A 26615-nucleotide genomic window follows, 5' to 3' on the forward strand; every position below is an offset into this window, starting at 1 on the left:
TACCTTCTGAGACTGTAAAATGTAGAGGGAAACCACAGCAGTCAAAGAATACTTCAGATCCAATGTGTGTATGTTATTTATCCAGTTTGAACATCTGAGCCCCATTCACACACATGAGAACAGTTTACTAACTAAAAAAAAATATAATCCACGAATGATTTTGTATGTAAAGCTGTTTACTATAACTGGAAGTAGGAATTTGAAAATTTGTCTGTTCTTGTCTCTTGGTTTTAGTGAGCAAAGGGCATGATATTTTTTAAACATATTGTAACACACCTCATTTTTGCATGTGGTTTTCTGTGGGACATTTTCTGTAGCGTCTCTGTAGAACAATTAAAATTTGAAAAGCTGAAATAATATTTATATTATAAATCAAAAATATTTAAGCAGTTTATAGAAAATTACCAGTCACACAGAAACGCAATATAGATTGATCAAAATTCAACTGCAATATCTTTTTACAATGTCCCTATACTTACTTTGTATAAACATCTGTTTTCAACTGTATTCAAGTGATCTTGTTAATAGAAAATTGGCAATAAGAGGTGGAAGTCTTCATTGTTTGGAAATTACATTGTATTCTCAAATTTCTCATTCTTGAAAATTGTTTATTATTTGGTAGAAATATGAGAAAAGTAAGAAGCTTAAAATATCTATCACATCTTGAGCTACTTGACATCTTTGTAGATAGTTTCAACAGACAAAGTAAATTAACCTATTCTCGGAGGATCAATGTATAGTTGAAGAGCAAGGTAAGGGAATGGCAATGGATAGTTGTGATATTTTCCTCAGAAACACTTGTTAGCTCAGAAAAGATCACTGCTCCCACTACTTGCTTATTGTTGCCCTGTTTCAAGAGGTTATTTACTCTGGATTACCAAATGAGTTGCTTGTATGAACAATGAAAAGGAGATTGTCAAGCTAACACTATTTACATTCACAGCCCGGATCTCTACTACTTATCTTCATCTGTCTTCTTTTAGTATATAGGACCTCTTTTCCCCAGATGATAAGATCTCTGAGTCTAGAAAGACTTTGTAGGAATAAAAAATGTCAAATAGCAAAATTTACAATCTTAGTAAGTAAAGTGCTAACTTCAAGTTGGTTTACAGTCTCTGAAAGATTCTTCAGTTAGCAGAATTGCCTGGGAAAAGCATTTAGCAGGTTTTCAAATATGGACTACACTATTAACACACTTTCATATAACATGATACTAAAATAACATTCCAAATATTATTTCTAATAAAATGCATATCATGTACTTATTATTTCTGATACAATTCCATGTATGCAATATCTTCTTATTTAAACTGAGAATTTTGGTTTCTTTTCTAAAGATAAACAATATAAAAATATCATTCTACTCCCAGCTTCCTTCTTTTTTTTTATTTTCCAGTTAGAACTGTGCGATCTTTTGTTTCAGTAATGGCTGCTTGTTTTAAAAACGGGAAACTTCTAGTGTCTCTGGACATATTCCATTCTTTCCCTGTGTAGTGGTTCTAACAATTGAAGACCAGGGCTCCTGTAAGCTAGGTCTCTTTCCTTGCAGTCTGCCAGGCAGGCTACTATGGAGATCATACCTGTGGGCCATAGTCTGGTCTAATTCATATAACAATAAGCAAGATAAATAGATTTCTATAATAACAATGTATGTTGAAGAATATACATGTGCAGGAGAAAAACCAAAAGCCTCAGGGATACTGATGGAAATTATTTCAAAAATACAAAAACTAACTTTGTAAATACAGGACAGAATGTACAGCTACTCAACTTTTGAGAACTTGCATGTCTAATGTAATCACTTGTATGACTAATGTTGATACTATAAACATTTTAACAAATTACTAATTAGTCAGTGATGACTTATTGTGTGGGAATGGAGAAGTACTTCCTTACATTCAGTGTTGAGAAAGAATGTTTGCTTCATTGAGGCTGTAACCTCCCTAACGCTTTATGTTAAGTGGCTTTCTTTCTTCTGATCCATGAGATTGATCTCTCCCCAAGTTCACAGATCCAGCTCTTGCTCTGGCTGCTCCCCCGACTGGCCTGCTGAGAATGTTAAGGAGGCACGTAACAACATAGGGCATTGCAACAGGCACTTGGATGTTTTAAAGACTCAAAAAGAAGCTGGTCTGTCTTCCTCAGAAAACTAGGTTCAGGTGTTAGTCATCAGTCCTGAGATTTGATTTTTATTTGGCATATTTTAAAAAGCTTCTGCTTCAAGAAGAACAGAGAAAATTATATTTAGGCCACAAGGTGAGGAATATCTGAAGAAGAACGGATGTGTACTCTTTCTAAGGGACAAGAAAGAGTACACTTGTCCTTTGTGGCACAAGACAAAATTATTTGACTGAAAGAAATATGCTATGTTTTGTACTTGACATACAAATAACTCTACTCTTTTTTTTCCTTAAAATAAGAACCAAATGCAAAAATAAGATCAAATATGAACACAAGAATCAAATATTTTAAAAGAACTTTGTATATTGATGACATAATGCTCCACATTCTGTGTCAAGATACTTGCACAATATTTATTTTCTAAATGTTACCTGTAGAGTTGTCAAGGTGACAGGAGCTTTTTTTTTGAGTCTGTATGCATTTTGTATATAATTATTTCAATTCATTGTATGCAATCCTTAAGAATTTTCACAGATATTTGTTACAAATATACACCGAATATATTAAGTGCTAAAACTGCTTGGAGAGTCATTTTGTCCAATCTTACCTGTAGAAGACCATAACAATAGTCGGATCGCATTTAGTGGCTTATTTTAGCCTATAGTGTTAAACTAGAGGAAAAAATCAAAGTGAAGAAATGTAACAAAATACACCACAGTCACTCTTCATATTGGTGGAGTAATAAAAATAAGCAACAACTCAGCTACAAAACATGGAGATAAACACTGGCAGGAATACAGAAACAAGGAGACAAGGGAAAAAGTGGCATAAAATAACTTGTCTGGCTTTAGTGGCTATCTAAATACTTTTGCTGATACTGAACAATATTTTCTCAAGTGGGTGATATACTATATTTTTCTACTCAGAGAAATGAAAAAAAAACCCACCTAGAATAAGATTCTTTCTGTCCACATTTGCAAAACACTGAAGTCACTAATCTGTGGCCAGATGTGACTCTAAGACTGTAATCTGAGGAAAATACACTGCACATGCTCATATAAAGGAACTGTGGATCCTTGAAAATGAAATTAGGGGAATAGACTTCTGAAAAAGAGTATTACGTGAGAATTTCTAGTGCCTGGGTCAGCTTCCATGGCTTTCTTGGCTTTGGCTTTAGGCACCTTTTCATAATGATGCTATATGGTAAACTAATCTGTGCCTGTAAGTTCACAGGGATATAGTTTTGAACTAGCATGAAGAGATGTAGCAGGAAAAGGACTGTTAAATCCCACTCGATGCTTTGAAAATTTACCTCCTAGTGTTCTTGAAAATTGTTTCTCCTGTGTAGAGGGGACTAGAAGGAAGGAAGTAATTAACTGAGGTAAGATGTTCTTAACAAAAAAATGAAATACAACTAGAAACACAAGTTGCTTAAATCAGAATGTTTATAGGTGATTTTGGGAAGTTCAGAAGTTATAATACTTAAAACTCATTTCATCTGTAGCGTTCCCAGGTAAATAGTTGCCTTATCAGCAATCAGTAAATGGGAAGACAAGTGTTATTTTGCAAATAGAAACTTGGGAGTTTTATAACCCCTGTCATTTTCAATAATGAGACTACTGACAGTTTCTGGACAGACTATTCAAATACTACCTTTTGTTTTAAGTTGGTTATTTTAAATACTACTCCAAAATCTTCTACATCCACCTATGTCCTTATGAGTTTGTTTAGAACTATTTTTTGTGCATGATTGAGTGTCAAATTTGCAATTTTTCCAACAGTGAAACAGAAGATAACCACTGCTGACCCCAATTACTGTCAAGATTGTACAGACTTATTCATATATACTGAATAATTTGGTCTGTAATAACAATACATATATTTATAGAATTCTTCTTTTCTACCTCCCTGAAGCTACACACTGACCAAGATAAAGGAGATGGAAATTTAAAATACATATTAACAGGAGATGGAGCTGGCAGTCTGTTCATTATAGATGAAAATACAGGAGATATTCATGCTGCAAAGAAATTGGACAGAGAAGAAAAGTCTCTGTATGTGCTACGTGCCAAGGCTATAGACAGAAAAACGGGAAGACAAGTGGAGCCAGAGTCTGAATTTATCATTAAAATCCACGATATCAATGACAATGAACCAAAATTCACCAAGGACATGTACACCGCCAGTATTCCAGAGATGTCTGGAGTTGGTAGGTAAAATCTTATCCTTATGCAAAATCCAAATGGGTTTGAGTTGATTTGGAACTTTTAAGTCATTTATTATTTGAGTCACTTAATACTAGCTTCTGTGAATACCCATGGAACAATTTTTCTTTCCAGTAATGTAACACAAATAATTGGTTCCTGCTTTTATTTATTTGTTTCATCTTAATCCAATTTTTAATCCTTTTTCCACACTATAAGCTACTCTTTACTCCTTTACACCAGAACCATCAAGGAATGTAGCTTACATGGTTGTCTTATCAGTTACTATATCATTTTCCCAAGCTGTGAATATGACTTGCATAAAATGTATTCTCTTTGTATTTGTAAAGTCTAACTTACCAATGCTTTCTGTACCTTTAGACACAAACAACTTGAAGCACGTAAGTATGTAAATCAATTAATTTATCAAAAGGATTCAAAATATATTGCTACATATACCTAAAAATTTGTTTTGGTTGGTTCGTTTGTTCGTTTGTTCTTATTTTAAGTATTTTTTTCTCTTTGGTATGACTATTAGTTGTCGTTGCTGGTGTGTTTTTTTTTTTTATATGGACTTGTCTGGTTTTTTTTTTCAAGATAAAAACCATATGAACCCTTTCTCCAAAAAATAACTCTTTTTGTTTAAAAAATATTATTCTTCATGGATAAAACCTTACATCTATTCACAACTGTTACATTGAGAAGTAAAAATGTAGAGTGACAGTAGAAGATGGATGAAAAATATAGCATCAAAGGAAAATAATTCTCTGAGTTTTATTCAAATAATACAAAGTGATAGAAAATATTCACCATCACACATCCATTAGAAGTTATGATATAAGAGCTCCACTCTTTTACAATAGAGACAGTCTCTAAGATGAGTAAGCATAAAATATGAAGGCTATGGGAAACAACAGACAGATAAATTCTCAAGAGTTATTTAGTTATAATGAATTACTGTAATGGTTTGCAAAATCAGCCCTGGATGATGGCATTGCTAAGAGAGACAATAAAATACCAATCACCATTTGTGACTAATATATATCTTTGCAAAATAATTTCCAGAAGCTAATAATTACCTCCGAGAGCAGTAGCAGAAGCAGAATGAAACAGGACTCTATTTTATAACTCTCTTCTATAATCGTGAGAATGGAATACCTACACTATTATGTATGATGTGAAGAGTCCAAGAATGGTTCTTTTAAAGATACATGGAATATAGAGAAATCTTTTCCATTCAGAATGTACTTTGCCGATAATTTGTGAAAAAAAAAATGTTGGTAGTGCAACTGCTATATGTAATTTGAAATGTATTTTTAAAAAAGAAACTCTATAGGAATAGCTAGGATAAAAAGCATGATGTTCATGTTTAACCTTATCACTTATTCCAACTTAATCAAGGCAATGGAAAAACATGAATAAAAGAACAAAATAAGATCCAATGCTTTGGCACTGCCTGTGAAATTTTAGTCTATGAAATGTCTATATTTGATGAGGATGATGACAGTGTAAGTACCATTATGTACTTTAAGCTGAGAAAGTGTCCACAAAAGACTCAAGTAAAGGTGAATTTTACTGTGAAAAAAAGAATTAGAGGAAAAGGATTTAAACAGTAAAAAAGGCCCCTTCCAATATGAAGGTAAAAAACTGGATTTGAGCTACTCTTTGCTCTGTTTAGTTGATATTTGCATTTAGGGATATAAAAACTACACTGGAATGGCAATTTTAAGTATTTGAATTTCGATGAGTAAAAGTAGTTATGTAATTTCTTAAAGCAGATGCCATAACTGGAAAAATGGCTTGGAAGTGAAAAGGTCAGATTCTTGCTGTAAGTGGAACACAACTTACAGGTGAGCAAGCAGTACTCTTGGAAACCTTCCCATAAAGCACATAAAATACCGAATGAAGATAGTATAGTTCTTGAAATATCTAGAGAAAAGAAAACTGTTTGAACGTAAGCAAACCAGCAAATATGCACTAAGCAGCACATACAGCAAAATGCAGGGAAAAGAAGAAAAAAAGAGAGTGATACAGCATGGTAATGGGCTGTGTAAGTAACACCTGACTCATACATTCCACAGTGGCTTCGATATCCATTAAAAAATCTCCCATGCATGATTAAAATGGCATTTAAGCAGTTGTAATTATTCTTTCAATAGGTATGATTTAATGAACAACTACTAGCTTTTCTTCTGTCTGGATATGCAGTCCAAAGAATTTTTTCCCAACATAATGCTTATTGCAGAACATCACGAATTTACAGGTTTGTCAATTATGTAAGTAGGTTCATTACACCTCAACACTTAATCTCTTCAGTGGTTTTAGTATATATTGTTGTTCACAGATTAGATGAGTGTCAAACCGAAGTTCAAAAGCTAAATTTGGTAAGGAATTTGGTGGGGCCAAACCTTATAATTGGTTCTGGACTGTAGAATTTAAAATGGAATTTGAGGTTGAAGAGTTGCGTAAAATAAGTCATGAAGGAAGAACAAACTGAGAAACTATTGAGTTAGCAATGCCTATTTTGGTTGTTGCTGCTGTGAAAGTCAGTGCATCTGAAAGAAAAGGATAGAAAATATACTGAAAATGAAAAGAAAGTAAGAAAAAAGACTAAGATCACAAAAGTGCATTCCAGAAAACCAGAAGACTTCAGAATGAAAATAAAGTGCCCATTAATTCTATATTTTCCTCTATAACAAATGGAAGAAAATAAGAATAATAAAATAAAAGCAAGAACCCTTGGAATAGGGTGATCATCTTTACTGAAACTACAACAAATGAAAAAATCAGTGCAGTCCTGCATCACCTGCATAAATACTGAAGATTATGAAGGTTGTTTGTTATAACTATGTACACACAGTTTCTTGCTAACCTAATCAAATACATTTTCTGACTGGAAAGAACTATACAATTACACTATACACATTTTAAGAAATATATATACTCATGATAAGCAGACCAAAAATCTGCGGGAAAATCTGTTTCTTCTCATCTTTCACTTCCTCACAATTTTGTGTCTTAAAATATAATTTTTTTAAACTATTATACTTATTATGCTTACCAAGTTCAACGGATATGACAGCAGTTATTTATGAAAGCTCAGGAAAATGTTACTAAGATTGAGAAATTGAAGAGGAATCATCACTAGCAATGTTTCCAGCTATGCGTGTATCTGTTATTCAAATGACATATCATACTACATATTTGTCACTGTGTTACAGACTATTTCTTGGAAGAACTAGATCTGGAGCACACAAGAGAGAATAAGTCAACACCTCTGACAGAATGCGTGATTTTCAGTGCCAATAGACAAATCTCATTCATGTCTAACTGGTTTGATAGTAGGAACAACAGAAGTGTAACACAGATTTTCAGCACAATCTATCCAAGCCCAGGGCGAAATATGAACGCTTATTTGTACACTAGTTTGTGCTAATGCTGTGTTGGAATATCTACACTGCAGCCATCAAGCTATGCATAAATTAGCCTTGCTATGCCTAAATGGGATCCAGTCGTATCTCCAACAGCATTATGGATGTACCTAAAATGCTGTGTAGCAAAGTTAGTACTGGAAGCAATCAAAACCAATGAAGTGAGCTGACTGCAGTGTCATTTCAGACAGGTTTTACGGAAATGATCACGATAAAAGCTCACAGTGACATTAACTTAAAAAATTAAATGAGAAAGTTAGTTTAAGAGTTTCTAAAACTCAATAACAAGGAATTTCTCATTAAAATCAGCTACTATACTGAAGAACTGGAGGATAATAACTGCTGTGGCTATATTTTTAAAGAGTGCTATAGATGACTGGAAGAATCCTGAGATTTATGTCAGACTAGGTAAATTGATCCAATGAAAAATAGTTCAAAAAAATGAGAAAAAGATGCTAGACAGATCCATAAATATTAATCAAAACATAATAAAAAAAGCAAAGGAACAAAAGACATTCAACATTTTAAATTGATGGAATACCAAAGCTGTAAGATATAATCTTGGTCACAGTGAAAAGCAGGTGGATTTGAAGCATGGCCTATTCTGATTTGGCTCTATTTTAGAAATACTGTAAGAGGAATCTTCAGAGAAGCTAAATACATATTATGCATCTTGAGAATAATCTTTTCATTTCCTCTTCATGAAGAAGGAAAAGTACAGCCCTGATCATACTTAAGATCTACTCATTTCATCTTCAAAGCTTACATGAGTAGAAGCTAAGATCCAAGTAAAATATAATTGCTAAAAAAAAAAAAAAATTAAATCAAAACTAACCCTACAGCTCATTGTGAAAACCACTTTTCTCAGGATATAAATAAAGTTATCAAGAAATTTTTAAAAAGGATAGTTAGCAATGAGATGTCCTGTGGAGTTCAACCCCTTTTGACTCCTGGGTCAGTATTATTACATCCTCTTGTACCTGCCTTGCTAATTTTAATGAGTAAGGCTTACCATTTTTTTCTCATTAAACATCTTTAGCATGTGGCTGATGAGTATTTCACAACATACTTTTTACTCTTTGAATTGATCTTATTAAGGGAAAGGATACTGTCTAATTTAACTTAGTACTCATTTCTTCATACTTAACTGCTGCTTTCTAGATTTAATGGATCTAACCAAAGATACCTCCTGGTTCAGATTTGTACATGTGCGAGTATAGAGGGACATATTTTAAATGTCTAAATTTAAAATTTATAATTTCTCCATTAAATCATTGTAATTGCAAATGCAATCAGAATAAAGTAGTTTTCCTTTAGTTTAACTATGAAGTTTGATGGAAGGATATGATATATGAAATACAGATATGGCCACTTTCAACTCAGGCATACAGGATAACTGCATGCCTAAACGTGCCTTGTATTTAACAGCTACTCTAAATAAAAGGTATTTATAAAATACATGCAGACAAAGAGAAAGAGAAAAACAGAAAGATGAAATTGCAGTAAAACACACAGGGTAATATTCATTAATACTACCATTTATATTACCGTGCTATTGAGCGTGAGTGCGGTCGTATATACTGCAACATCAGTTACACAATGGCTGTATTGGAAGTTCCATTATCGTTGTTTACTATTTCTATAGTATCTCTTGGGAATCTATAAATATCACAACTACTACTGGATTTAAGTAAGACTGCATTCTGATATTTAGTTTTAGTTGCATCACGTTTTCAGTATCGCGTAATCATAAACACATATTTCTCAAGAATAGTTTGTTATTTTGTACAGGAAGCTCTTACAAGAACAAGTAGGTCTTACATTAAAAAAAAAAAAAAAAAAAAGAAACGGAACCAAATACAGTAACCATCATATTTTCTATTTTTGAATTTGCTTATGTCAGTAAGCATTAATCTACAGATGTGGGTAAACGACTAAATGGAGGCAGCTCTCATCTTCTATATTTCAGCAGGAAATAATTATGTTTTCTCTCTGCATGTTTTCCTTGGTTTTAGATGCTTATATAAAAAAAGCTATAACTGTCTTGACTTTGTCACAAGCTTATGAAAACTTCTTTGATAACTTGCAAAATTTCAGAATACTAATTGTTGACATACACCCTATTTTAAAATTAATTATTCAGTTAGCTTTAGGAGAAAGATATATTTCAAATAAATATTTTATTCACAAGTTCATATTTTACATTCTGCAGCTCAAACATAATATTAGAATTTCTTTTAGTCAAACTAGGCACGATGGCAGATATCTTGTAGCTAGCATACTTCCTATGTTTCTGTTTACGTTTGTCACTATAACTAAAGAATTTCAAAACCTCTATAACTGTCATATAACCTCTATAATCTGGATAACTTTCTCTTTTTAAAATACTGCATTTTTATCCTTTAAAAATATATCTTCTTTATCGTTTTCATATGAGTCTTTATAACGAAAGAAATCCCTTTCAACAAAACAAAGATGAAAAAATAAAATAAAGAGTTCAATGCCTCCTAATATTTTCTTAAAATAAAACATGGAAGCAAAAAAGCCAAAAACTTCTTTTTGTTAAACAGTTAAAAATATAAATCTAGTTTGCCATGAAATTTGGGATAGTTTGGGGTTTGTGAGTTTTGGACATACATTCTGTTAGATATAGGTGCATATGGGGCTTTAGGCTTTGTAAACTGTTTGGCCTAAACTTTGGAGAAGCACTTTTAACGTCACCACAACCTCATTTAATGTTTGTATGTTTCAATTTTCCATCAATTAGTGGAATATTAGAATAACTCTACTCCATAGTTGTGTCAAAATGTATTCAGCTACTGCAGCAACAGACAGCAGAGCACCCTTGGAGTGACAATCTTCTTGCCAAGTGGAATTTTCAGGCCTAAGCCATGTTAAACATGGCTCCCCTTTATATCTTTCTGGAATGATTCTGTGCAATAATGTCTGCCTGGCTATGTTATTGCAACAAATTTATTATTTTCCATTATCTGTGCACATTATTAAAAAAAACAACAACAAAAAAAACAAAAACCACCAAAAAATCACAGAAGTCTGGATTCTCTAAATTGTTTGAAATTAGGATTAAAATTAGGATTAGAAGTGCCTGTATCATACTTACACTAAAAATTGTTTGATGTATCCATTTTTCTTCCTTTTATTTCAGCAGATTTTCAGCTATAACACTGTAATCTCTGAATAAAAGCATAATGGGCCTGAATTCTTTACCTCAGCACTTTTGCTCACACTGCGGTGCAGTACAATGGGATACGTTCTGCATTGTTAGAGATGCTGTTCTTCAGTTAAACCAAGGTCCTTTCATCTTTCATGGCTTCACATCTAAAAGCTAAAAGTCTCATTGACATTCTGAAAATATTAAGGAACAACCATGTTATTTCAGCCAGTATATATACCTCTCAATATGAACATACACTGTTCATACATCCTTCAATACAAATTTGTGTTACAATTCACAGCCATGTGCAACCTGTTTTCAGAGCCACAGTGAATACTGAATTCCTATGCTTGATGCCAGTTTGCAGGAACTTAATTTATTCCCTTATGACCTCTTGCAGCTACCAGCCACGAAATAATTTTGCTTCTTTCAAGACAGGCCACACTAAAACAGGTACAGTGAGCCTTTTCTCACATTTATGTGACCGTATTGGAGACTGTGGCAATTGAAGTGCTGGTACTGAGGACTGGAATAGCGAATATTAGGAACACCTGTGTCTTTATCAGAAGGAACATGTGTTGTGGTTTAGGCCAGCTGGTAACTAAACACCACACAGTCGCTCGCTCACCCTCCCCACCCCCAGGGATGGGGAAGAGAATTAAAGGGAAATAGGGAAACAGATCCATGGCTTGAGATAAGAACACTTTAATACTACTAGTAGTAATATATGAATATATTTCCAGCTGCACAGCCCAAGTCACAGAAGGCAAAGGCAGGGATGGGGAGATCTTCTGATCTTCTGGTCTTCTCCTCCCACTGTAGGAGAAGATCAGGTTCGAGACCATCTAAAGAATCTGAAGGTGCACAAGTCCATGGGACCTGATGAGGTACATCCGTGGGTCCTGAGGGAGCTGGAGGATGAAGTTGCTAAGACACTATCCATCATATTTCAGAAGTCATGGCAATCTGGTGAAGTTCCCACTGACTGGAAAAGGAGAAACATAGCCCCCATTTCGAAAAAGGGGAGAAAAGAAGACCCAGGGAACTACAGGCCAGTCAGTATCACCTCTGTGCCCGGCAAGATCATGGAGCAGATCCTCCTGGCGACTATGCTAAAGCACATGGAAAATAAGGAGGTGATTGGTGACAGTCAACATGGCTTCACTAAAAGCAAATCCTGCCTGACTAATTTGGTGGTCTTTTATGATGAGGTTACAGCATTGATGGATAAGGGAAGAGCAACTGACATCGTCTACCTGGACTTATTCAAAGCATTTGATACTGTCCCACATGACATCCTTATCTCTAAACTGGAGAGACATGGATTTGACGATGGACCACTCAGTGGATAAGGAATTGGCTGGATGGTTGCACTCAAAGAGTTGTGGTCAACAGTTCAATGTCCAAGTGGAGGCCAGTGATGAGTGGTGATCCTCAGGGGTCAGTACTGGGGCCAGTGTTATTTAACATCTTTGTTGGAGACATGGACAGTGGGATTGAGTGCACCCTCAGCAAGTTTGTAGATGACACCAAGCTGCGTGATGTTGTGGACACGCTGTAGGGAAGGGATGCCATACAGAGGGACCTTGACAGGCTGGAGAGGTGGGCCAGTACAAACCTCATGAAGTTCAACAAGGCCAAGTGCAAGGTCCTGCATGTGGGTTGGGGCAATCCCAAGCACAAGTACAGGCTGGGCGGAGAATGGATTGAGAGCAGCCCTGAGGAAAAGGACTTGGGAGTGCTGGTGGATGAGAAGCTCAACATGAGCCGGCAATGTGCGCTGGCAGCCCAGAAAGCCAACCGTATCCTGGGTTGCATCCAAAGAAGTGTGACCAACAGGTTGAGGGAGGTGATTTGCCCATCTACTCTGCTCTTGTGAGATCCTCCCTGCAGTACTGCATTCAGCTCTGGGATCCTCAACAGAAGAAAGACATGGAGCTGCTGGAGCAAGTCCAGAGGAGGGCCACGAAGGTGATCCAAGGGCTGGAGCATCTCTCCTATGAAGACAGGCTGAGAGAGTTGGGGCTGTTCAGCCTGGAGAAGAGAAGGCTCCGGGGTGATCTTATAGCAGCCTTCCAGTACCTAAAGGGGGCCTACAGGAAAGCTGGAGAGGGACTTTTTACAAGGGTGTGTAGTGATAGGACAAGGGGCAATGGTTTTAAATTGAATGAGGGCAGATTTAGGTTAGATATAAGAAAGAAATTTTTCACTCTGAGGGTGGCGAGGCACTGGAACAAGTTGCCCAGAGAAGTTGTGGATGCCCCATCCCTGGAAGTGTTCAAGGCCAGGTTGGATGAGGCTTTGGGCAACCTTGAGTAGTGGAGGATTTCCCTGCCCATGACAGGGGTGTTGGAACTTGATGATCTTTGAGGTCCCTTCCAACCCTAACCATTCTGTGATTCTCTCTCTACATAAAATGATGATAATGTATATAAACAAGTGATGCACAGTGTAATTGCTCACCACCTGATAACCAAGGCCCATTCCATCCCGAACTAACAATCCCGAAACATATAAGTCCCAACACCGCAATCCTAGATGAGCGCGAGACCCAAAAAGAGAGCGAGAGAGATACAGTACTCCCAGAGTCTGAGAGTGAGAGCCTGCAGAAGAGCAAAAGCTCATCTTTCCAGTCAATCTTCATTTTTGTACTGGGCATGACGCTGCATGATATGGAATACTTCACTGGTCAATTTAGCCCTCAATCCTAAATCTAAATTCAAATCATTAGCTAATAGCTGTGGGCCCTTTGTCCCGTCTTTGCTCCCCTGTTGGGCCCCTGCACACTGACAAAAACACGGCAAGTTGAAAAGTCCTTGATGTCTCAGTGCCAACTATAACATCAGTGCATTAGCAACATTCTACTTGTTACGAATCCCAGACTAAAACCTAAATACAGAGTCCTTCTAGCTGCTAAAAAGGACTAACTCTGTCCCAGCTGCAACCAGGACATGTCAAATAGAGGCTTTCATATGTGATATCCTTTATTAAAACTGAAACCTGACAGACATTAAATAAGCAGGTGAATAGTGGAGAGGAGCTAATCTGTTATCTAAGGGTAGCTCTTGCTCTTAAAGTGTTAATGTCAATGTCTCTATGTCATGCTATTGCCCAGGGTTCCTTTCTGACACTGTGTAGTTAAGTCACTTGTATAATTTTAGGTGTCTGAAAAAAATCTTTTTTTTTAATTTAAATGATTTTTGAGACTGGGATTTCCCAAACTTTTGACCTGTAGTAGTGGGCTGGGAAAACTGGACACACAGATCTAAGACAGGAATTGTAATTAACTAGATAGAAGTTAAACCTATTTAAGAATTGGTTATATGTAGCCATGAAATAAATTTACAAATTTTACTAAGGAGTATTATTATATTTTTTTATTCTGTTAAATCAAAGCCCATCTGGGATGCTTACTTGGTCTAATCTTCTGAACACAAAAGCTTTTCAGTTGTTTTTAAAAGCAAAGGCAGCTTTCTGAGTGCCTGAATATACATTTTAGTTGCTAATGTTATGCAGTTGAGAGTGAAATGTCAATTTTATTTTTTAAAATCACACTAACACATGCGTACATCTATTTTCATAGTAAAACACAAAAGCAGGGTGAGTTGTTTGCTTTTTGTTTGTTGATTGTGTTTTTTTGCTAACCAGATTTCTCTACAACTTCTAAGTATTTCTAAAATACGTAAATAAGATACAATGGATCATATCTGGGTGTAAGATAAAACGCAATTTTTTTTTAAAATATAATACAAATTAAAGTAACAAAGCATCGCACACAGTAGAATGTAGATAAAGATGCTTTGACATAATTTTCAGTGTTCCAAAGAGGTAATGGTCTCTTCGATGATCCATAATGATCAAACAGATCAATCTGTCACAAAACTAAGGTGCAGACTCTTACACCTTTATTTATTCCATGTACCTCATGTTATGAGCTATGCCTCTCCATCCCTAACTCTCAGTTTAAATGAAAGGTGTATTGTCTCACATGAATCTGAATAATTAGGACTACTTCTATTAAAAATTATTTAGCTGCAGCATACCACCAGCCTAAGAATAGCAAGCTGAGGAAAGGCATATTGCTTCCTCAAAAGAAGTCCACTATTCTCCCTAAAAGAGATCATCAAATGCCTTTTTACTGAGATGGAAGGACTATGAATGCCTGTCCATAATGGATACAATATTGTTAAATAAGGTAAATTTCTCACTTAAAAATGTGCCTATACAAATATATATGTATATACATATATATATACATAATATATATTTTTATATATATTACAGAAATAAAATGACATTTCTTTTAATTACATCATGAAAATAGGTGAAAATTGGTATTAAGTTTCTAATAACATAGAAGATGCATTATAGAAATATCAGTTACTGCATATGTGGTTTTTTTTGTTCAATTAGCAACATACTACGTCATCATTTTTCCTTCTTGACAATCATATAGTAATTTTGAAAATTTTCAGTGTTATATACAGCTTTCAGAGAGTAAAGAAAATGAAGGTAAGAAAAGGCTTATCCTGGACTATCTTATCTAACTCTTGCTTATTTGAAAACTACTCTATGTTATTCCCACTGACACTCGTCTTCTACTAAGTGCATAGAACAAGATAACTTACAACATTTCTTATGGCAATCACTATCTTTTTCTTAATATCTAACTAAATGGACATCTGCAAGTTTTCATAAGACAGCAATGCCAATGCTCGCATTTACTTTATTATCTGCTATCTAACCAGATGTCTCAAAAGACTTTCCAGAATATCTTTTTCCTACAACCTCATAGATATGTGACACCATGAAATTAAGATCAAGCAAGATTAAGATGTGTGCAAGTATCAATATTATTCCTTTTGAAAGTTGTTAATATCTTCATATTTAAAACACATTGTTCACACCTAATTGGTAATTTAAAACAAAACAAAACAACTTAATTTACTGTCCACTGAAGTATGTACACATATGTGTGAATAACCTGCATTTAACAAGAGTTACTGACAATAAACTGCAAATTCTCATCAAAGCTTCCTGTCAGAAAGCCAACTGAATAACAGTTATTTTGCTCTGCTCCAAGGTAAACGATAAATAACCTGTGATAAATAAGGCTATGTACACAGTATATTGGAAACGAAAACAAAAATCAAAAGGTTTATTTGCTCATAAAGTCCAAATATGTGACGGTTGTGAAAAAAAACCCTAAACAATAAGCACCTCTTTAGCACACTGTAGTGGTTAAGAGAGAGGACAGGAAAAGAGTCTTATATTTCATGGTCAGGAAGACTAATATTGACTTCATGAATAAGATTTTTAGAAGATACTTTGGCTATCAGGAACGCTTGTCTACCTTAGGAAGATAAACTATTTAAAACCATATATACAACAAATTTTCACCAAGACTTATACATTCCAATGTCTAAACCATTGGAAATTAGTTCAGGCATTTCTAAGAGTATTTCCCAAGCAAGCAATTTTTAGTCAATACTTCTAATCTTTTTCAACCAGAAGTTCTCAAGTCGATGAGATTTGTTCAAATGAGATCATCCTCATGATATGCATCATTTACTGTGACTGTAATCCTGGACTCAATAGCCAATGCACTTGTGATCAATTTGAAAGCTCAGCAGTCTTTAGCAGAATACTTATGCATGTGAATCATTTGACAGATTATACTCAAGACATTTGAACACTTTTGAAGATAAATTAAATGTCTAGAAATAATAACAAAAAAGGTCCCTAGAGTACCCTACTTAATGTTTTATGGGTTTTGTCTACATGTACATGCACACACACACATGTATATACTTAGATCTATATTTATTTATATAGAGCCATGCAAGCTCTTGTTTTACTTTTGTCTAAAAATAGTACTCTAACTACTGTAATTTAAAAACAGCCCATGACTAAGATAACCCTGGAATTTGTTTCATTTTCTCAGCTTTAGACTTCATTTTTCTTCCAAATTACAGGTCTTTATTGTCATTTCCACAGAAAACATTCACATTACCTAAACTCAACAGAAGCAAGAGGCTTTCACAAATCACATATCATAAACCAATGCAAATTTGAGTTTACCAATAATACATTCATTTACTATATTTTTGTAGAAAATTACTATTTCCACAGATGTATTAATGTTTAAAGAGACAGACTTTATCACCACCCAAACAGGAGTTTCCATAGATGATGAAAATGCACTCAAATAAAATAAATGAGGCCAGCTTGTTGTCTTAATAATAATGTGTTACATTCTCACGTTCATAATAGAGATTCACATACATTTTCAAATTGCACCTGTTTGAAGAGCTGGCCAAAGGTAGAAATTCTTTTAAGATTTCTATTTACTTGTATTACAGAAGAATTTTGAAGATGCAGCTGACAGTGAGGTTCTAGTTCACTATCATAGATAAAAAACCATATTAAAGAGACTCTTAAAAATCTAACAAAGCAATACAAAAGATGAGCTCAAAATGAGAGCAAATGAAAAACAGATACAGAAAGCTAACTTGTTCCTTCAAAAAAAATCATAAACCTATCTGTGTTGCATTGAAAAATACTGAACTGTACAGACATGCACATCAGAAGCTCAAAGTTTAGTCCTAAAAAGTGGCAATTATTGAAAACTATTTATTTTAAGCTTGTTTTTTTTTTCTCTTAAGTGAAACCTTTAGAGATTGCATGAAGGATCCCAGGTAATTTCTTCTGAGAAAAGAAAAGTGCAAAGCAGAAAGCTTCTTAAAGCTGTGCTACATGTACAAAGGGTCCTGACAGTACTGAAGAAATAACATTCCTATGATTGCTTAATTATTTTATAAATTTAAAATTATAAATAGAACTGAAAACTTAGTTGGAAGTGTTGGCTAGGAATTGAGATTTTTAATCAAGAGATAACCATGTTTCGGGTTTTATGAATTACTACTTCTCCTAGTAGGATCAACTGGGACAAGCTCTTCCTAAATTCATCATAAAAACAACTGAAAGTTGTTTCTCTCTTTCAGATTGTTCCGTAAAGTAAGATGGGGTAAAGGGCCAAGATCACCAGCTCTCATCTTTTGAAAGGGAACAAGTGTTCAAGGATTCTTAAGTGGTGGAGCTCTTGTGACTGACCTACCATAGACGGCAGCTGTCAGTCCATAAAGCCAGCCTGTTTCCACATACGCTGTAAAAGCATGGTAGTCAGAGAAAAAGTAACCAAAGTAATTAACTGCCATATTACGGCATTATTTGTTGCTCCTTCAACATATTGGTCTAACTAATTCTATTTGGAACAGTCTTACCATAAACATAGCAGCTCCATGTCTAGAAACATGTTACTGGTGAGTTTCATCATTATTTTGAATAGAGATTTTGAGGATAATGTTGTGATTCATTCTTTTCATTTTTGGTTTTAATTTCTTTTTGAACACCGACTGCAGATACTTGCTCTGCCTAAAAGAAATGTGTTTTCTAATTGTAAGTATATACAGCATGTTGAACAAAATGAAAAAGACTTCTAAGCTGCAGTTCATTTATTATGGATGGCAAATCACTTTATATTGTACATCTTCAGAGTCACTAAGAAATGAAACGTAAAAGCTGGTCAACATTAACACTTGAAAGAGTTTGACTGCTCTTTTCTCTATCTTATCACTGTTATTTGATAGCATCAGTATTGTTGTTTCAGAAGTGACTTTCTTTATGGTGAGAAGGAGAAAAAGAAGCTTCCCAAAAGAATAAACATACAGAGTTGTTCACCCACCAATACTTCAGACTTCTTCTCATTCTTAGTACTTTTTCCCACTTGTTTTTACATTCATAATGCTTTTTGTATCTGCATGCAGAGCATATGATGCACTTCACAGTTACAATTACTGCCAAAGGAAAAATAAAGTTACTGTATCAAGGTATTGAACAGTGGGAGGGTGAGGACTAGAGGCTTTGTTCAACATTACTCATTCTTTTCCAGTTCAATTTCAGACAATATTTTACAATAGTATATGTATTGTATTCACTGGCAAAAGTTTCTACTCCACACAGCATTTCAGGTGGATTAAAGACAGAGTAGTTTAGCCACATAGCATCTTTCTATGTGGTGAGATCATCATTAGCACGCACTTACTTCTTTAATGCAAGTTCTCATAATGCAGTCTTAAATGTGATTCCATTTTGTCATAGAAACGGAAGCACTGAACAAAACCCCAAAACATCAAAACACATCATACGCAAGAAATAATGAGAATTATTTTCCCATTATCTTTATAAAACATATATGTTTTATACATATGCCAGGTCCTGCACTTGGGTCACAACAACCCCGTGCAACACTACAGACTTGGGGAAGAGTGGCTGGAAAGCTACCTGGCAGAAAAGGACCTGGTGGTGCTGGTCAACAGCCAGCTGAATACAAGCCAGCAGTGTGCCCAGGTGGCCAAGAAGGACAATAACATCCTGGTTTATATCAGAAACAGTGTGGCCAGCAGGACCAGGGAAGTGATTGTGCCCCTGTACTCAGCACTGGTGAGACCGCACCTCGAATCCTGTGTTCAGTTTTGGGCCTCTCACCACAAGAAACACATTGAGGTGCTGGAGTGTGTGCAAAGAAGGGCTACGAAGCAAGTGAAGGGTCTAGAGCATAAGTCTGGTGAAGAGCGGCTGAGGGAACTGGGATTGCTTCGTCTGGAGAAAAGGAGGCTGAGGGGAGACCTTATTGCTCTCTACAACTCCCTGAAAGGAGGTTGTAGTGGGGTGGATGTCAGTCTCTGCTCTCAAGTAACAAGCGATAAGATGAGAGGAAATGGCCTCAAGTTGTGCCAGGCGAGGTTTAGTTTAGGTATCGGGAAAAATTTCTTCACCGAAAGGGTTGTCAAGCATTGGAACAGGCTGCCCAGGGAAGTCACTATCTCTGGAAGTATTTAAAAGATATGTGGATGTGGCACTTAAGGACATGGTTTAGTGGTGGACTTGGCAGTGTTACGTTAATGGCTGGACTCGATGATCTTAAAGGTCTTTTCCAATTTAAATGATTCTATAATTCTATGAAAGGATAAGAGACTGTTTCCAGAGTAAAGCCACATAAAAATAGTATCTCACATTCCTAGAATGAGTGGTAAAGTCTATTTGGTTTTACTGGTATGGAGTGAAATTGAAAGGAAAAAGTAGTTCTGACGGAAGAAGCAGAGCTATACCACACAACATAGCTTTGTATTCTTGCATCTCATAAATTACTTTTAGCCACATTAACAGGGATTACAATGACTGTTTATGCACACCACAGTGGTGCAAAGTTTATGATTCCTGAGTGGGAGAGATCAGTGGGCAGCCAAAACAAAGGTATAGTACTGATCTACAAGAGCTAGCACATTAACTGACTTCTCCATCAGCCATTATGTATATACATTTTGTACACAGAAAAATAAGAGACAGCATATTTTCAGGTGAAATTTAAGCTTCACCTCATACCCATAAGGTGGACTATTAACAATCACCAACTCGGTAAAACGTAATTTATTAAATATTATGTCTCCTGTTTTATGCCACATTTTTGCCTCCTCGTTTTTGGTTTTTTTTTTTTTTAAATACATTTCTGCTCAATATATATGGCTGAACCACATTTTAAGTTCCTTCTTAATTTTCCAGGAGTTATTGCTCCTTTGAGTCTGGTTCCTCAGATTCCTTATTTGTTCTAAGTTAGCTTTATTTGTTTTTCTCAGTCATGCCCATTTATTCCTCTTCTAGCTTGGATCATTTACCTGTTTATCTGTTGACACTTGCTCCTTTTCTGCTTTTACTCTTCCTTTACCTTTGCTCTTACAAATCTTTCATGCTACCAACCTTCTGGCCTTTTCTGCATCAAAGAAAAGCGGTCTAGTGAAATCTCTGTTCCTTTGCAGTTCCATATTCCTTCAGCTTTCTAAGTAGGGTTGTCTTCCAGTCAAAAAATGAGCTATATTTCAACCTTATTTAGCCCTGCCCTTTGTATAGAAAGCAGTCTGAAGTGATGCAGTTCAACTGATGTGGTAATGAGATCCTTTTTGGTAAACTCTAAGTGTTCCTAAACATTTAGGCTTAGGTAGTGTCATATGACTGTTCCTAGTTCGTAATTTCTCCAGTTCACTGCCTAAGCATAACCTCCTATCCAGAGAGAATGACCTGATCTCAATTACAAAAATGGTTTAATACCTCGCAATATTTCTGTATTTTACTTAAAATTTCACTCATGTCTTCAGCAGAGACATCTCCATAGTACGTCCACATGAAAATAATTCTTGGAGCCATGCTGTCTGAGCAAACTATCTGTCCACTTATCTTCTTTAGGCTTCTAGCCAAACAAAATTCCTAATTTTGCCTCCAGAGGTTTTCCAGAGCTCTCCCAAATCTTTTCAGCTTGTAAAAGTAATCCACTTCTAAAATCTTCCATCCATGAATAAACTTGATGAACAGCAGATTGTCATTGTGTTTGAAAACCCAAGCAAGCACAAGAGCTTATCTTTTAGAGAGACAAAGTCCTTCCTTCCTCCCTGCCTACCCCAGCTGGTCTTCTATTTCTGAAAATGAAACAGCCTTTCTGCTTTGAGTGGAGCTCTCTCTTAAACAGAGCTAGATACACACACATGCATACACAAAAGTTCTCTGTAAAAATCAGAACTTTTCAATAATTGCCAATTTTGAAAGAAGCTGACTTGAGAAAAAATAGAAAGGAAGCTGTTTGATGATGTAAAAAACATCCTGTTTCAGCATTTTCTGATTTTTTTATTTTCAGATTACTTTTTGAAAACTTTATATTAGAAGGTCAAAGTCTAAACCAAACATATTTTTTCTTAAAATCAGAAGGTCGAATTGATCTGAAATCCTATTTTTCTAGAAAAAATCATAATCAAAAAATCATCACTCAAAATGCATTTTGAAGTTACAGAATTCTCTTTGAAAAATAAATTTCATAGTTCTGAATGATATTTAAATTACTAAATGTCATTTTTTGATCCAACGTTCACCGTGGAATCTTGAAATGTATAATGATAACAATGGAATCTGCTCATTTTCTTCACTCAAACTTGAGATTACAGTTCAAAATGAAGGTTACAGAAAAAGTTATCAGTAAAATAGCATTTTCAAATAGATGTAGATATATTCTTCTAACTGGCAGAAGCTGTTTTAATTCATGTCAACCAAAGGAGTGAAGTAGGAACAAGTTGCATGTTGAAGAGTATGACTTGAAAAGGTAGCAAAATATGTGCCTTACTTAAGCTTTGCAATACACTCTGATATCGTGCTAGGAGACCTAATTATACCAGAGGGACTCTTTCAAAGACTGAATAACACAAAAATACAGAAAGTATTTAAACATAATTCAGAAATCATTATAATTTCAAATGCTCGTGAGTTCCAAGAAACCTGTGTTAGTGGGATTCGGTTCTGACACTGAGTTATACTGTCCTAGATATGGAGTGATGCTCTCTGTAATTCAGTTTTCCTTTTTGAACTCTACATTGTTACATGTACACACATACATACATATACACACATAAACACACACAGACAAAGACACTACTTACACAGATTTAGTCCAGATTTGTCTTCTCTCAGATTATCTTCACAATTATCCTCTGTTTTTGCACCTTCATATTATGACCCCATCCATCACAGATACGCTGTCAAAATTCTTAAGCTTCCAGACTCAATTGTATATCTAAGCAAAGAAGAAAAGGAAAAGAAAAATATTGTTGATGCTATAGCACTCAAAGATTGTCAAGTTCAACACATTCAGTTATCTCTTGCTCACTGATGCAGACATAGAGAGATTCTGAGAGATAAAGCCAACTAAACAATCTGCAAGTTGTGTGAAAGAAATATTGAGAATTCATCAAAACAAAACAAGTAGGAAAAAAAAAAGAAAAATAAAAGGAAAAGAAAAAAGAAAAAGAAAAAGAAAAAGAAAAAGAAAAAGAAAAAGAAAAAGAAAAAGAAAAAGAAAAAGAAAAAGAAAAAGAAAAAGAAAAAGAAAAAGAAAAAGAAAAAGAAAAAGAAAAAGAAAAAGAAAAAGAAAAAGAAAAAGGAAAAATAAAAGAAAAAGGAAAAATAAAAGAACAAGAACAAGAAAAAGAACAAGAACGAGAAAAATAACAAGAAAAAGAAAAAGAAAAAGAAAAAGAAAAAGAAAAAGAAAAAGAAAAAGAAAAAGAAAAAGAAAAAGAAAAAGAAAAAGAAAAAGAAAAAGAAAAAGAAAAAGAAAAAGAAAAAGAAAAAGAAAAAGAAAAAGAAGACATATCTCTTGAGAACTCTGAGATTTAGTTCCCATCTTGAGATGGGATAGGCTTGCTGGGTGGGATTAGGTTGAAGTTCACTTTGTTTTACAGAAAAGGTGATGTTATTACTCCTTAGACTGGTATTGTAGTCATTCTCACATTTTCTCTGTCATCAGGGAAAAACAGGCTCTACTTGGGAAAATTAATTTAATTTTTTACCCATTGAAAACAGAGTTGGATAGTGAGAAACAAAGACAAAAACTGAAACACCTTCCCCTCACTCCTAATTCCTCCCAGGCTCTATTTCACTTCTTCATTTCTGCTCATGTTGGCAGCTGTGGAAGTATCTCGGAAAGCTTCTTATTTCTGACCTAGCAGCCTCATCCACATTTTAAATCTTGCTGACTTCCACTGACAAATGTGGGCAAAAGGCTGCTTGTGAGGTAATCTAGACTATAAATAAGCAAATGAGTACCATTTTGATAGGGTATAGTTGTACATTCTGTGAGTACCATTCTGATAGGGCATAGTTGTCTTTAATTAAAAAGATTCAAACTATTTTTGCCTCATTATCAATTACTTTAAGATTAGTGCTGAGTTTCTTTATTTCACTGCCTTTTCTACTTTAATTTTGGATCCCAAAAGCTAAGAGAAGTTTCTTTCCACATAAAAGAAGTTGCACAAACATTGCCTATTGTCTCTGAGCATCTTCCTTTATGACACAGCAGATGCTGGCGGAAAAGAGAGTGAAGTGCATGCTGACAAAAAATTTTCTGAGGATATACTTTTTTAATCATTTTCATGATTGAACTGTTAGTTTACTAGGAAGCAGTAGTTGTTACAACACTGTTTTTTCACCACACTATAGAATTTGACAAATAAAAAACCCCATCAAAATTTTTAAAACAATAATGAGATCTCATTCTATATCAGATTCACTTGAATTATCTGGTAGTGACCTCCAAAGTTTCTGTAGGGTTACAGCTTCTGTAACCATAATTATATGGCATTCGAGCCTCAGGAAACAGAGATATACATTCCAATACGACAAAGACAGATATTTCCCAAAGACTGCCCTGAGCTCAGAAATGCCTCTCTGGAAAAAAAATAAAATTAAAAAGTCATTCTCAAAACAGACTTCAGCATTCTTTTTTCTTTTTTTTTTTTTTTTTTTTTTTTCCCATTAAAACAGTAGCTAGGAAAAAAATTTTAATGTGCATTCAGTTGTTATGACAATACTCAAACTTCTGTGTCAGCCCCAAGACAGTGCCTAGATCAGGAAGTCACAGGCAATAAATTTTCCTGACAAAGATATTTTGGACTTTTTTTGAGGGAGGGTGGGATGGACATATACATTTCCCCCAATTCTTAATTTCTGGATGCTACAATGACACACAGCATAAGCATATGATTCTATGGATGACTTCCATATTTTTTATAGGCTAGCATGTGATATTGACTCTTCTTTCCCTGTTAGTCTTGAGGATTTAACTTTTTGGCTTTTTTGAAAGCAGATAGGACTCATGTAACTTTACATTTCTCAGAAAACTGTCTTTTATTTTTGCCCAGATGAGCAGCTCTACTGGACACTGTTAGTGATAAACTTGTCATTAAATATTGGCTTCTTCAGGGTTATCTTTACAGCTCAGCTTGGAACACAGATGACCTTTAACTGTTTAACAAGGCTAAAAGTAATCTAGATTGCTGATGGCAAAAATGATCTTTAGAGTTTGATGAATTGCAAGAAAGCATTTTTACAACTTCGTTCTGCTGATTTGTTGCAGAGAAAGAAGTATTCCTCCCCTCTTCTCGTGCTGTTCTAATAACCTGAAATAGTGGCAATTGTTGCTATTATGTAGGCAAAACTGTTGTGTGTAAAGCAGTATTATGTACTATGAGAAAAGAGGTGCATCTAACAGGAGATAATACTAACACGTGCTCTCATAAATCTGTTTCGGTTGCTCTGGATTTTATTTTTCCCAATCCCTTGTATGCACTGAAGAGTGACAGTTGAGATGATTCACTTCAGTTCTGTTAGTCACAGGTAAATGAGCATCTTCTAAATTTATAGACGAGACAGATACTTGACTGCAAGTTATCTGGGTGAACTTCAATCCTGAGGGTGAAGAAAAAAGGAGTAGAATATTATATCACTGAATTAGACAGTGCTCACTAGACCTTTTCCTTATAAGGCAAGTAAGATACATAAAAAATACCCAGTCAAAAATAGGGTAAAGAGCTTCTCAGTCAGCTTTCTGCCCTTGGCAAGGAGTTAAAGACCTCTACACTCCTAGTTATTAAACTGTCTGCGTTTATCCAGACATTTGTCAGCTCTAGATTGTGTTAGCAAAATGTGTCCTGACATCTTGAAAGTTGCTTAGAAATAAAAAGTTGTGAAGAACAATTTTTCCTTTTATATATCTTATAAGAAAGTCTTTAGAGAAGCTTTCATTTGCTTCTAATCCATAAACTACACCAAATTTATTTGCTCACAGTGCTTTTAATCCCACATAGTCTATATTCTCCTCATTGTGATCACAGGAAATAGGTAAATCATTTTCATGCAAAATAAGTGAATGCTGAAAAAATGTAGTTATTGTTTAACGGGATTATTTTCCAAATAGGTGGATAGTTTTGATCAAGAGAGAAAAAAAACCCTCTAGAATTTCTTATTGCAAAACTGAATTAATTTTTTAAAAGCATCTTAAAAATTAGTTAGGATGAGAAAAATTTTTGTATTCAATCTGACTTCAGATACCTGGAGGTTGTCATCTAAGCAGAAAATGAGCACAGGGAAATTTACTTTAGGATAATTTACTGATTAAGCCAAACCTAAGAATCGTAGCAGTTACCTACCTTTTAAGCAGATAGTTTCAACTGAGATCATGTTATTACCAGAGAACTATCTTCAAACCTGTTTGATCACCAAAAATACCTAATCCTGTGTTTGATTTCAAAGACGTGTCAATTCCTATGCATTTGGTCATGTTTAACTGAAGCATGAAACTTTAGTGATAAAGATTTTAGTTTTAGTCATGAGGAAGATGAAACTTTATTCTACTATTTGCTTGGGTAGGATAACACTGGATTTGTCCACTGGATGCTGTTCAGTTTTTTACTGAATTCAATACTGAAACCACTATATGTGGCTTACGATAAGTAGGTGACTTAAAATCTACTGATTCCTTGTTTGGTACTCCTTTAGGTACATCTGTTGTTCAAGTGACAGCCACAGATGCTGATGATGCCAACTACGGAAACAGTGCCAAAGTGGTGTACAGCATCCTCCAGGGACAGCCATATTTCTCAGTGGATCCAGAAACAGGTTAACAATTCACACAGTCTTACTTTTTGCAGCAGCAGAGACAAGATGCAGAGATCAAGACACTTCTCCCTTGCATTTAAACATTTGAATGGGTGTATGGCTTCATATGACTTGACATAAAGCTGATGCACT

General features: G+C 35.0%; 1 protein-coding gene across 1 annotated transcript in view; it reads left to right on the plus strand.

Moving 5' to 3' along the window:
* CDH9 (cadherin 9) overlaps positions 1–26615 on the plus strand; it is a 71545-nt gene that overhangs the window by 19153 nt on the left and 25777 nt on the right. The window contains exons 2-3 of the mRNA XM_086609014.1: positions 4036–4330; positions 26364–26483. Of these exons, the coding sequence (XP_086465140.1) occupies positions 4036–4330; positions 26364–26483 (415 nt within the window). The remainder of the gene's footprint in view (positions 1–4035; positions 4331–26363; positions 26484–26615) is intronic.

Source organism: Tauraco erythrolophus, chromosome 3, assembly GCF_009769465.1.
Source record: "Tauraco erythrolophus isolate bTauEry1 chromosome 3, bTauEry1.pri, whole genome shotgun sequence".
In the NCBI taxonomy this organism is placed as follows: Eukaryota; Metazoa; Chordata; class Aves; order Musophagiformes; family Musophagidae; genus Tauraco; species Tauraco erythrolophus.